This window comes from Emys orbicularis, chromosome 6 (genome assembly GCF_028017835.1).
Source record: "Emys orbicularis isolate rEmyOrb1 chromosome 6, rEmyOrb1.hap1, whole genome shotgun sequence".
Lineage (NCBI taxonomy): Eukaryota > Metazoa > Chordata > Testudines > Emydidae > Emys > Emys orbicularis.
This window is the reverse complement of record NC_088688.1, coordinates 32,976,017-32,989,325: the sequence shown is the minus strand read 5'-3', so window position 1 is coordinate 32,989,325 and position 13,309 is coordinate 32,976,017. Positions and strand designations below refer to the sequence as shown.

At 42.7% G+C, this 13,309-nt stretch overlaps 2 protein-coding genes across 2 annotated transcripts in view; both read right to left on the bottom strand.

The window, feature by feature from the left end:
- The window catches only part of ITGA1 (integrin subunit alpha 1), a 118,519-nt gene that overhangs the window by 97,473 nt on the left and 7,737 nt on the right, over nt 1–13,309 (bottom strand). The window lies entirely within an intron of this gene.
- Nucleotides 6,878–11,740, bottom strand: PELO (pelota mRNA surveillance and ribosome rescue factor). The gene is made up of 2 exons (XM_065406049.1): nt 11,007–11,740; nt 6,878–8,933 (listed from the first exon to the last, which is right to left on the bottom strand). The coding sequence occupies exons 1-2, from the start codon at nt 11,730–11,732 to the stop codon at nt 8,502–8,504; spliced, it is 1,158 nt and encodes a 385-aa protein (XP_065262121.1). The 5' UTR covers nt 11,733–11,740; the 3' UTR covers nt 6,878–8,501.

Sequence of the window (13,309 nt, the reverse complement as noted above, 5' to 3'; positions counted from 1 at the left end):
TTACTTTAAACAAGATGGCTTGACCTGTAATAGTGGTTGGCTAATTAATAAGAACTATTAGTAAGAACGGAAATAATTGTTTACTGTACTGATTATCATGACCAGTGGAACTGGATTCAGAGGGCCCACGTTCCATAGAGCAGAAACTGTTTATTGTAATTCCAATCAATCCATGTCAATCCACACATTCCTGGTATAAGCATCATTCTTTAGAAATCACAGTGGCTACACATAATTTAATTTTAACAAGGCAATTCTATAGTGCCCAGGGTATTAAATTGTTAGGCCAAACTAGATACTAAATACTGACCCTGGTCTACACTAGGAATTTACATTTACCTCTCTCAGGGGTGTGAAAAATCCACACCCTGGAGAGACATAGCTATAGCAGACTAACACCCTGGTGAAGAGAGTGGTAGGTCGACGGAATTCTGTGGGGGGCTTCAGCTGGCCTCTGGAAAGGTACTAGAGACGGATATATTGTTAATTCCCACAACAGATGCAGAATAAGTAGCAGAAGTGTAAGCATCTTCACCGAACTCTGCAAGTGTGCCTCATTCCTAGTCTGGAAGGACCAGCTATAGGGGTGAAAAATGGTCCCTGTCCATTCAATGCCCTTGTTGGGGGTCCTAATGTGATGTAAACAAATGCCCACTAAGAACTAAATTGAGACAACCAATTTATTTCATATAAGGCTACTCAACCTCCAAAATAGTCATGGCTAGGGCCCTACCAAATTCACAGCCATGAAAAACGTGTCAGACCATGAAATCTGGTCTTTTGTGTGCTTTTACCCTATACTATACAGATTTCATGGGGGAGACCAGAGTTTCTTAATTTGGGGATCCTGACCCAAAAGGGAGATGCAGGAGGGTCACAGTATTGCCACCCTTACTTCAGAGCTGGGCAGCCAGAGAGTGGCAGCTGTTGGCTGGGCACCCAGCTCTGAAGTCAGCGCTCCACCAGCAGTAGTGCAGAAGTAAGGGTGGCAATACCATATCATGCCACTATTACTTCTGCGCTGCTACCTTCAGAGCTGGGCGGCTGGAGAGTAGCGGCTGCTGACTGAGAGCCCAGCTCTGCAGTCAGCAGGGCAGAAGTAAGGGTGGCAATACCATACCAGGCCATCCTTACGTCTGTGCTGCTGCTGGCCGTGGCTCTGCCTTTGGGCTCCTGGCCAGTAGCCACTGCTCTCCAGCTGCCCAGCTCTGAAGGCAGCGCCTCTGCCGGCAGCAGCGCAGAAGTAAGGGTAGCTGTCTGTGCTGCAGTGTTGAAGGTTCATGTTTCAAACCCTGATGATCATGCATTATGGGGAGGTTGTTACAGTTATACATAAATGGTTTTTACTTTTGCATACAAAAGGAAATTACATATAAAAATCTGTGTTAAAAGATCTTCTCCTCCCCCACAATAACCTTGTGACACCTCCCACCCAACTCCTTTTTGGATCAGGACCCCCTACAATTACACCACCATGAAATTTCAGATTTAAATAGATGAAATCATGAAATTTACAATTTTATGGTATGCTATTACCTGAAATTGACCAAAATGGACCGTTAATTTGGTAGGGCCCCAGTCATGGCTCTCAGTCACCATGCTCCTGAGCTGAATTTTTGCTTATGTTCTAGAAGTGAAAGGCTCCATATGTTCTAAATTATATATTCTAACTGTTAAAGGTTATCTATCTAGGTTGCAAAGTCAGACACTCAAAAGTTAGGAAATGCCAGATTTACAGTTGTCTGTGCAACTTTAATTCATCCCCCTCTGCATCCAACCTGTGCATTGAATGAAATAGGTATTCTGTGAAAAAAAATAGTATGTGATAATGCAGTTAGAGACTATCAAAATACATATGCAGAAGGGAGATGGATGCTTCAGAATGCTTGAAAAAATATTCTTTTAACACAGATTTTTGTATGTAATTTCCTAGTTTTTTTGGTTTGCAAAACTAAAAACCATTTATGTATAACTGTAACAACCTCCCCATAATGAATAATCATCAGAGTTTGAAACATGAACCTTCAACACTACAGCACAGGCATCTACCACTTAAACTACAGGACTAACCACATTAGCTGGCAGCAGGCTGTTATCCAAGATAGAGGACGGGAACTATGTGCTATGTCCAGAACGTAGCTGGCTCTCTCTCTCTCCCCCACACACCCTAGGAGGTGGGACCTTCTGTCCCACGTGGAACTATCTCACAAGAGATAATGGGCTGCTGGGTCCATATAATATGGGAGCCGAGCTTGGATTTCTCTATCTTGGGAGTTTGAGGAACTCCTGCTCCATGTGGTACCCCTTCCTACGCCCCTCTCCTCCTGCCAAAAGCTGCTGTGGCAGCTCAAAGGTGTTCAGCAGTATTGCCTACTAATATGATAGTGTTAGCCTGGTCAAGAGCATTCTGTGATTTTGGCAGGCTGCCAATTTTTTCCCCAAGGCACACAAGAAAGAAAAAGGAAATAGTGTTTAACACCTTACAAATCAGGTCTTTTCTACACACAAATGTTGAACATTTGGGGCCTGCAGAAATACATAAAAAAAATAAAATAAAAAAGACATAACCTTCCTCCTAAGCATTCTTTTGGCTGGCAAATAAAAGTGCCAGCTTTCTGAAGGTTAATGCTTCACTGAAAGACTTAATTAAATTTGTCTTTCATGTGAAGACATTACATATTCTTGCAGCAATATATATTTTATTTGCTTTGAAGTTCTTCCAGTAAAAAGTCAGTTGAACATTTTTCCAGCACAAAAACTTTTAAGCATTTCTATACTGTATGATTAATTTATTTGAGCTTGATGGCAGCAGCTACATTTTGTGCAGAATTCAGACTTTCCAAAGTGAATGGCAAAAAATCAGGGGCCAATATTTGTTCAGAACTAAATTTGACAGTTGGGATCAGCCAGAAGCTGGCAGTGCTAGGGAGATCAACTCAGGCGTTAATGCTGCTCGAAGCAATATTCACTCCCCTCCCCCACCTTCTACAGTCCTCAGCTGCGATGGGGAAGGGCAATAATTTTTGAACAATGGCACAATGAGGAAAGAATTTAACATTTTTTTCTTAACACTCTGTTTGACATTAGGACACTACAAAACAACTTGACTTCGTGATAGTGAAAGAGCTTGCACTACTGGTTAGCTTTGTGTTAAGAGATTTTCATTCCTTTTATAGTTCATGCAATACAAGTGGTCATTATCTTAAAATCAGAGCCATTGCACACCAAATAAGTCAAAAACAAAAAATTTGGCAGCATTAAACATTATTCATTGAGCAATTCTTTATGCAAGTGTCAGACTAGAAGCTCTCCAGCCTGTGTTTATTCCTTTCATTGCTGGGAAAACAAAAGTCTCAATCTGGAGCTTGAATTTAGAATGTAATATAGTACTTGGAAGACCTAAACTGTTTGGCATTTTTTTTACTTCAGTCCTCACTGAATAAAGATTTCCTTAATCAGGATTTCCATGTTAACAGTTCTATAAGTTTTAATAAAGTTACTTTTCTACACAAAATTTGAATGTGACAAGCTTCTCCAACAAGCTGGGGAAGTAATCAGAGAATTACAGGTGCTGTGGAACCAATTATACTGAAGTCATTCCCGCTCAGAAAAACCTCACTATTATCTAAATTGCACACCTCAAAATATTCATTTTATTACACAATAAAATGTTTCACTATCTTTAGAGATCTTTATATAAAAATGATCTTCCAAATTCATGGTTGTTTGAATCTACCTCAAAAGTATGAAAACTGTATCTTTCTAAATCTTTCCCTTATGTTTTTGATACGTAACTCAGATTTCTCAGTAAGCACTCCCATAAATTGTTGGCCCTCTTCAAGAATTTCATTGTTTTGAAAATTACTTTCAGAGATCTTGTGTATAAGAAACAGACCATGCTTTGGAGATGACAGACTGGGGATAAGATGAACAGTAGCCTAAACCTTTTTGCTATTTGACACTTGATATATTTTTCCTTCTAAAAATGAGGTAACTAGTGCCATTTTCTGTTTAAGAAAGCATAGTTTAGAAATATGAAAACTTTAGTTATGTAAACAGTGGTCTAGCTGAGCTAATTCAAAAGTGAATATTAAAAGCCTACATGCATAGGTTCACTTTTTATAAGTAGGTTACATTTTCATTATGTATAGTTCAAAGTAAACAGAACAAAATGTCAAATATATGCTAAGTAACAAATTATGAAGAAAAAATTCATTTGTCCATCTATATTTTCAACAGTTAAAAATAGAAGTGGAGTTGGTACTATTCTGTTTGCTCCAAACCTAGTACTTAAGGTTTTTTTGGAGGGTGTCAGACCCAAGAATACAACAATAGAATATAATCCTTAATATCATTACATGGTTTCTATTTAATCAATGTTGCTGTAACAAAAGGAACTGAAAAAAAAAGTTTTACATTTCAGGGCTCACTATCATGAATCCCTGAGTCCACTACCACTGCGTCCAGATTTAGTGTCTACCTTTTAAATGGACGTTTCAAATTAGAGGGTTCAGAGGCTCAAGAGTTGCAAGTGGATCTTTAATATGTGTTGCAAAGAGCTGCAGGAGACACATTAAAACATGGTGTGATTTAATTATTAACCATTCTAAGTTATTAACCAATCAGGATGCTTTTACTGTTATTAACCATTTGTAGTTGATAAAATAATACTTACTCATTTTGCTGTAAGTGTGTGTGTGTGTATTACATATATATATATAGATATATCAATTATATAATAAATTCACACTACTGTGGCTCTTTTAGGTAATGTTGATTGCTAATTTGGCTCCTGAACCACTGAGTAATACTGCTCTATAAATGTGTTTTAAGTTTAGTAAAATAACCTTTATATGTCTATAATTAATAGCATTTTATTTGAGTGGCCTGAATGAGAAAAAAAACTGCTCAAAGCTAAATAAAAAGATAAATGATTGCCTGTGTTAATCATGTTCTTCTCTAAGAAAGCTGTTACAAAGCAAATAAAATAAGATATATAGTTAAGTGGATTTATTTTTAGTTGCTGATCATATTATATTTTCATAGTAAATTTCATACTGAAAATCCCAGAACACTTGCATGTTGAGATCAGCAGTGGTTCTTCCCAAGTGAATTACACCTCTACCTCAATATAACGCTGTCTTCGGGAGCCAAAAAATCTTACCGCATTATAGGTGAAACCGCGTTATATTGAACTTGCTTTGATCCACCGGAGTGCATAGCCCCGCCCCCCCAGAGTACTGCTTTACCGCGTTATATCCGAATTCGTGTTATATCGAGGTAGTGGTGTATTCAGTCCAGGAACAGGGGTTGCAGGATCAAAATAAACAGGACTACTGACACGCTTAATGTTAAGCATAGGCCAGGTCACAACATGCCAATCCTACAAGCAGGTATGCTAGAGCTGACTCCTCTTTCTATGTTAAGTTCTATATACTTCAGAAGTGTCACAGCTGATCTGGGGAGAGGGGTGATCAATAAGGTAACCACGGTATAAACCATATTATATAGAGTTAATATAAGTCTATACTTCTCATCCTTCTTTCAGAAAGGCAATACTGAGGTCCTCTTTGTGATTGCTGAAAACCCAAAGGCATAAGTTTAAGGGTGGGGCCCTCCATGTTCTGGCCCAATCCTAGCGCAGGGATCTCTACTTCCATTGCAGTTTTGGCTAGAAAAGGTACTCATTTCCTGTCCTAAGTTGTAGTGTAATACTGCTGTGTTGTTTAACACTTGCTGACTTCTATTGGTGGATGAAGTATCCCTGTATATGGTTTATATAAGTTTAAGGCCTTAACTTTGCAAGTACATGTGCCAATATGGAAAGAACTCTTCGTCAAATACCTCTAACTACAAAGGTATCAGCATCAATGGAACTCTGCCAAGTGTAGGGGGTCTGCATTCCTGTATCTATTTGGAGGATGATTCCATACACTTTTTCCTGAAACCTGATGCATTTTTCTACATGTTACTTATGCATTGTTTATGGGGTTGATTCCACTACAAAAGTGTTTATGAACAAATTTACAGGTGTCTTATTTTCTGGAAGTATATATTTCTTCCAGTAAACTAGTGGCATTCACTGCAGAACTCCAATTCTAAACTTAAACAGAAATATTGCAGAGAAACAAAATCACTATAAATAAAGTGTTACTGGACTGCAAAAATAAGTTCTCATACTTCTGAGAATTATACCTTTCCAAAAAACTGATATATTGGTTAGCTGTATTTATTTGAAGAGCTGTATTTGACAATACAGTACATGTTGTCACACTTAGAGGCACATAGTGTAGAAGTATGGAATTGCAGTATTTTGACTTTGTACCTTTCATGTATTACAAAAGGCTAAAAAATATAGTACCACTTAATTTTTTTTAAATGAACTCATTTTTTCACCCATGACACAAACAACCAGCAAGCCCTTCCGTCCCACAATCTGGGATAGCATAATTCAACAAATTATACCAATGTAAAGATATTTTAAGCTATCCATGCCAAATACAAGTTAAGTGCTACAGTCTGGTCTTAATTATAAATAGCGTTATCCTGAAAATTATTGCAATATTTAATAATGACCACTGATGTTTGCTTACCAACATACAGGCCTAATACAGCTATCTCAAGGGAGAAAATACTTATGCAGTATTTAGACACAGTGAAACCATTTAGTGCTATAAAACTAACTTGTCAGATTTAAGACTATTTATTGCAACTTGGTTCTGCCAATGTGCTGAGTATCTGTCAAATCACATTGACTTTAATGTAAGCTGAGGGCACTCCAACCCTTGCTAGTGGCTCAGGATCTCTTGCCAGATAAACTACAGCCTTTCAACAAGAATGTCCCCCCCCCCCCCTTTTTTTTTTTTTTTTAGTGAAACGGTGCTAATTGTTACAGAAAATTTCAGTGATTACTTATAATTCCTCAAATAGATAAACGTTCAATAGGAGTTGAGGGCGTTCAAGACCTCGCATGATTGGGCTCTAAGGCCAAGATCCCTATAATCAGATTTCCAAAGTGGACCACTGCAACTCACTGCAAAGTTAATTCAAGTTATAACTCAAGGGCTGCCCCTAACTTGAGTTTTAACAGTTAGTATTTAAAGAACAAAAACAAAAAACCTAAATTTGGGGCCATGCCTTGCCTGACAACATCCTTATAAAAACTGAGTATTATTTATATGTAAAAATTACACTATTACTCTTGACACACACACACACACACCGCATCCCAAACGCCACCTTAATTGTGTTTCAGATTCTGAAGATTCCCCTCCGGCTAAACTTTTTTTCCAAACTATAAACTCCAGGAAATATTGGATTACCATTTGATCACCTCAATTCTGAACACCTTTAATAAATATGGATAAATAGATTAAATACAATTGGGAAATAACTAAGTTAACTTTTTCTAACCATCATTATCTTCAAAAAGGCCCAAGTCCTGCCTCTAATTAGATCTTCTACTTCCAAGAGGTATTGTATTGTACATACCTGTTTTTAAAAACATCTACTTGAGAATACCAGATTATGAGATTGTAATGCAAGCCATTTATCTATTGCCAAAAGGATTCCTGGGGAAGCTATGGACTTAATTCTGCAAACCTTACTCATGCAAGTAAGGGTTTGCAGCATCAGCATATAGTACAACTTTCTGGAGCTCACATGACAGGGATCTGAGGTAGTGCATTTAAAGAAATGTTAAAAGCATGGCACATACAGCTTCACACCTTGGCCTGCAGTTGCCATCATGTCTAAAGGGATACTGTCAATTCAGGGTTTTTTTTTTTAAAGTTTCCATTTCTGATAGAACAGTATTAAATATTACCAAATTCAGCCAAATGGCTGGACTCGTGACGAAGACAGATCCACATCTGGTATTCTTCCCATCCCTACTGCAATCTACTCCGTTTTACATCAGTAAGGTATGGCCCCTGGGTTCCTGACCAAGTTGTCAACATAGCCCTTCACATGGACAAACCTTGGATAGCTGATTGAAAAGTATCAGTATTCTTTATAATGTGATACCTAACACGTTGCTTCCCATACTTTGCAGTACTGTTTGCAATCACATAACTCAAAGCAGAAAAATGTGGCATTTTAGAGTTTTTTTCCCCTTCATTTATTATCCTTTTTTGTACATTCACCAAAAGGCAAAGAAACTCATCTGCTTTAAAATACCTAATCAGCAGCTTTCAGGAACCAAATCAGAGAATTTTATATTAGTTTGTTGTGCTCTTGGAGATCCAGAGTGTAGTTTGTACAAACAATGGTCAACCCCAACCTATAGTATACCCATCATCATCATTACCACAGCAAGTGCAAATATATATGGCTATCCAGTAGAGCGTGTTGAACAAAACCAGACACCTTAAAAATATTGTTCTCAAAAAGTTAAATTGCATGCCATGGAACATCTGCTTGCAGTATTTGGAAAGGAAGTGCCGTGACTGTCATTTTAGTCTTATTATGCTATGAGGGAAGGGTGGAGTGAGCCATCGTCATCAATCCTCTTCAGAGCTGGATTCCTCCTCTTGGTCAGAGAGCTCAGCAACAGGGAAACGCAGGATAGCTGCTACCCCTGTCAGCTGGCCAAGCTGCTCCCCAGACACATGGAGGCTGGAGAATATGCGCACTGTGCCCATGTTCTCCCGCACACTATCTACCAGCCGCACATATCGGCTGCGAGAAGCCACATCCTGGTGCCTGAAGAGCTCATCACTGATCAACAGGGTATCAATGGCCATGGCCTCATTGGCTTTTTCCACATGTTTGAGGCCATAAAAAGCCCGATCAGGCTCATGTTGCAGCATCTTGTAGAAGTCATCCAAGGCTTTGACCTCACCAGCTGCTTTCGTGTCAGAGAGACGGCTGGCCACAGCTGGGTCACAAAGAGCTTCCTTCAGCGCATATTTATGTCCGGAGGAGGAGTGGACCTACAATAATAAATGTTATAGATAGAAGAAAAAATGGATCATTTAGTCCATGCTGATTACTTAGTCTTATATGTTTCACTTGTGAACTGAAATTTTCCATCGTCAGTCTTTTTCTCAAGGTGAATTTTTTTTCAGAAATATTGAACAAAATCCCTTCAGCTACCTTTGAATTTAGCAAGGATAGAAAAAAATGTTTCTATCATTCAAGATTTGTTTTAAACATGCTGGGATCTTGAGCACTGGCCTAGAGCAAAATACATCTGAAACTAGATATCAGGGTAATCCTCAATAGGAACTAGTGCTTTTGCTACATTTGAAAAAAAAAGAAAGAAAAAAGAAAAGAAAGATCGGTTGTTTTTCTCTCTAAAGTTACATCTCTGAAACGATATACCAACTGTTCAGAAAAGAAAAACCTGCTAAGTCTACAGATATATGCTTCAGATGAGGCATGCACTGCACATGCTGCAGATGTAGGAAGTGTGCACTTTTCAGTAGTGATTGGACCCTGCTCCTCATGCTGGTCATCACTGCAAATCCGATAATACCTGATACATATCCATGTTAAAACACTGAGTTAAAACAAATGCCAGTTTCATACTTCTGAATCTATTTTTAATGCACTGGGACCTCCAAGCTCCACTTGGAAGCTTGATTTGGATTAAAGACCTGCTTAATCTAGGAAGCCAGAAGTAGTAAACTCAGGAAGCCAATAAGATCTGGATTTTCTTATTTTTTTCATTAGCCTTTAAAACATACCGAAGAAGTCAGATGAAAAATAATTCGTAAATGAAATCTTAAGGTCATGCAGACGACAAAAGCCAAGAGAAACAAATATTAAGGTTTTCAACAGCAATGTTAACTCAGTCCTGCCAGTTACAGGTATGTTTTCGTTCGCTTTTTTTACAGCGGCATTAAATCTGTCATTAAACACTCATGATTAGGGCCCTACCAAATTCACAGCCATGAAAAATGCATCACAGACTGTGAAATCTGGACTCCCACTGTGAATTCTGGTATTTTGTGTGCTTTTACCTTACACTATATAGATTTTACGTGGGAGACCAGCGTTTCTCAAATTGGGGGTCCTGGAGGAGTAGCAGGGGGGCCGCAAGGTTATTTTTTTGGGGGGGGAGGGGCGTGGTATTGCCACCCTTACTTCTGCACTACCTTCAGAGTTGGGTGGCTGGAGAGCGACAGCTGGTGGCTGGGCACCCAGCTCTGAAGGCAGCACAGAAATAAGGATGGCATACCAAAACCATACCATGCCACCATTACTTCTGTGCTGCTGCCTTCAGAGTTGGGCAGCCAGAGAGTGGCAGCTGCTGACTGAGGTCCCAGCTCTGCAGGCAGCAGTGCAGAAGTAAGGATGGCAATACCATACCATGCAATCCTTACTTCTGCTCTGCTGCTGGCGGCAGCTCTGCCTTCAGAGCTGAGCTCCCTGCCAGCAGCTGCTGCTCCCCAGGTGCCCAGCTCTGAAGGCAGTGCCACCACCACCAGCAGCACAGAAGTAAGAGTAGCAGTACCGCAACCCCCCCTACAATAACCTTATGACACCCCCCCCCAACTCCTTTTTGGGTCAGGACCCCTACAATTACAATGCTGTGAAATTTCAGATTTAAATAGCTGAAATAATAAAATTTATGATTTTTAAAATCCTATGACCGTGAAATTGACCAAAACGGACCGTGAATTTGGTAGGGTCTGACACAACACGACTGAGTTGACATTCCTGCTGGAAATGTAATTTCCCAACTGTTGTTGTTTCTGCCATCTTAATGAGCCACTATCAAGTTTTTGTTAGGTTTTTTTGGGGGGGGTGGGGGGGCGCGGAGGTTACATTTAATTATCTACTTCTTTATCTAGTCGAGATTTAAATATCCCAAACGAAAGGACACCTACATTCCTTACTAGCCCATCATTTAAGATCCCACCAAAAATACATTTCTCTTGATGTTCAGCCTAAGTTTTCTTTGTGTTAATGTCACTTTACTTATACCACCTTTTTGTCACACTGTATAACTCTTCACTCTTTTTGGATTTCCTGATTTAAGGGTTACTTATCTACTTTACCTGAAGGAATTTGGACCGGTTCTCAAGCAGCAGCTTGTTGTCAGTCTTGACTGCTTGCTGGAACATGTAGTCACAGAACTGTTCTCTTACGAATCCCGGACTGGCCACCAGAACACATTTCACGATCTCAAAGTTGATATGACGCTGGATTGCCTGCACCACCTGCTCATAGAATCTCTCCAGCGCTCGGTCATGTTGACTGCAATTACCCTTTCGTTTTCTGGGAATGTTCACTTCAATCTTGGCCCGGGTCAGTGTCATGCTGGGGGTAACGAGACAGATATGAGCCAGACCCTCCTGCATGACCACTGCTGCCACGTCAGCGCTCCAGCTTGGGTCGCAGGCCTGCTCAATGCGCTCCAGCACCACACTGTCCCACTGCTTCTTGGCTAGCGTGAACTGGCGATTGGGCTCCAGCTCAATGGTGTGGTAGGCTCCCATCTTGACGTACTCATTCTCCTGGATGTTGGTCCCCTTGACCCGCAGCTGGCAGGCCTGCGAGTCGAAATCGATGGTCTCCACGCAGAGGGTGAGGGTGGTGCGGATGCGGTTGCTGCCCACGCTGCCGGTGGCGGACTCGGTCTGCACCTTGCGGATGGTGGATGCCCGCAGGCTGTCGCCCACCTGCAGCAGATTGTAGGTGTGCCATATGTCCTCGGGATCCTCGGGGATCAGGGTCACCTGCCCCGCGTTATCCTTCTCGATGTCCTTCCTCACCAGCTTCATCCTGCCGCTGCCCGGCCTGCCCCCCTCTGATCTCACCGGGAAACGGGAGGGCACGGCGCCCCGCACTCGGGGCAGGCGCAAGCTCCTCAGCCCACGTCCGGGCCGCCCGGGTCCTCACACGGCCTGGGGACCCTGCGTCCTCTCAGCGGGAAGGGGACGGGGCAGAAGCCTCTCGGAGGAGACACGTGGGACGGGGCCGCCCGGCTCCAGGCCCTGGCACGCCGGACCCCTGACGCTAACGGGCTGACCGCTCCGCTGAACCTCGCCGATCCGAGCGGCGCTTGACGACACTCCACAGTCGGTCAGTCAGCGGCGGCAGCGACACCGGGACGCGCTTGCGCACTGGCTGGGGACAGGACGAGGCACAGTCGGGAGCAGCCAGGCGACAGCATCGTCTCCTCGCGTACGCGCCAGCTGGGTAGCTCCTTCACACAGCGCATGCGTACACTGCCGACCCGGAGCGGAGACGTTGAGACTACTTCCGGCGCACTTACGTAAGCTTGCTCAGGGAGCCCGCGGCGAATCCTACTCACGCATGCGCATAGAAAAGCCGGCGCCCCCGCCGCTGCTTTTAGGGCATGTGCGGAATGTGCCTGGGTCGGGAGGAGCGAGCTGGGGGCCAGGGTTGGGGTGGATGTTAGGGGCTGGGTTTGGCTGCTACCGAGGTAGGGGCGGCGGCGGTCGCGGCACAGACAGAAGCGGGATCAGGGTGGCGCACGTGGCCCTATCGCCACTGTTCTGAGGGGGGCTGTGCTTGCCCGTCAGGCAGCTCCTGACACAGCGCGTCCCCCCAGCCCGTGCTCCTAGCTAGGGTGACCAGACAGCAAGTGTGAAAAATCGGGACGGGGGGGTAATAGGAGCCTATATAAGAAAAAGACTCAAAAATCGGGACTGTCCCTATAAAATCAGGACATCTGGTCACCCTACTCCCAGCCCCCGCGTGTGACCCAGCGCAGCCACTGCCCTGCCGCCTCCTGCCCCTGAGTAGTTGCTGGCTCAGTCAGTGCTGGCCCCGTGGGCCGTGCGAGGGCTGCGGTACCTGGTGGAAGGCAGCGAGGTGGAGGGAGCATCTCCCGCTGGAGCCTCTCTTGCCCTGCTAGAGAGCCGGGCCTGCCTTGGTGCACGGCCTTGCTCTGTTCCACTTCCCTTTGGCACAAAGCTAGAGTAACACCTTGGTCAGTCGGGCCCACAAGCATAGCCACTGGCTCTTCTATTTAATAGTGATTAGTAACAATACCTACATTTTATACAGTGCTTACTATCAATAGCTCTCAAAGCACTTTACAAAGGAGGTTAGTATCATTTCACAGATGGGGAAACTGAGGTGCAGAGAAGTGATTTGCCCAAGGTTACTCAGTAGTTCAGTGGCAGAGCACCCAAGACTCCTGAGTGCAGTTCTTGGGCTCCCACAAGCTGCCAATATTACAGTCCCCACAACAAGCCAAATTTGAAGACTAAGGTAAATATGAAGCTAGATTCATGGCTTGTGTTACACAGGAGGTCAGATGACATGATCACACTGGTTCCTTCTGGCCTCAGAATCTATGAGAGAAAGATGAAACCATGTTTTGGGAAAT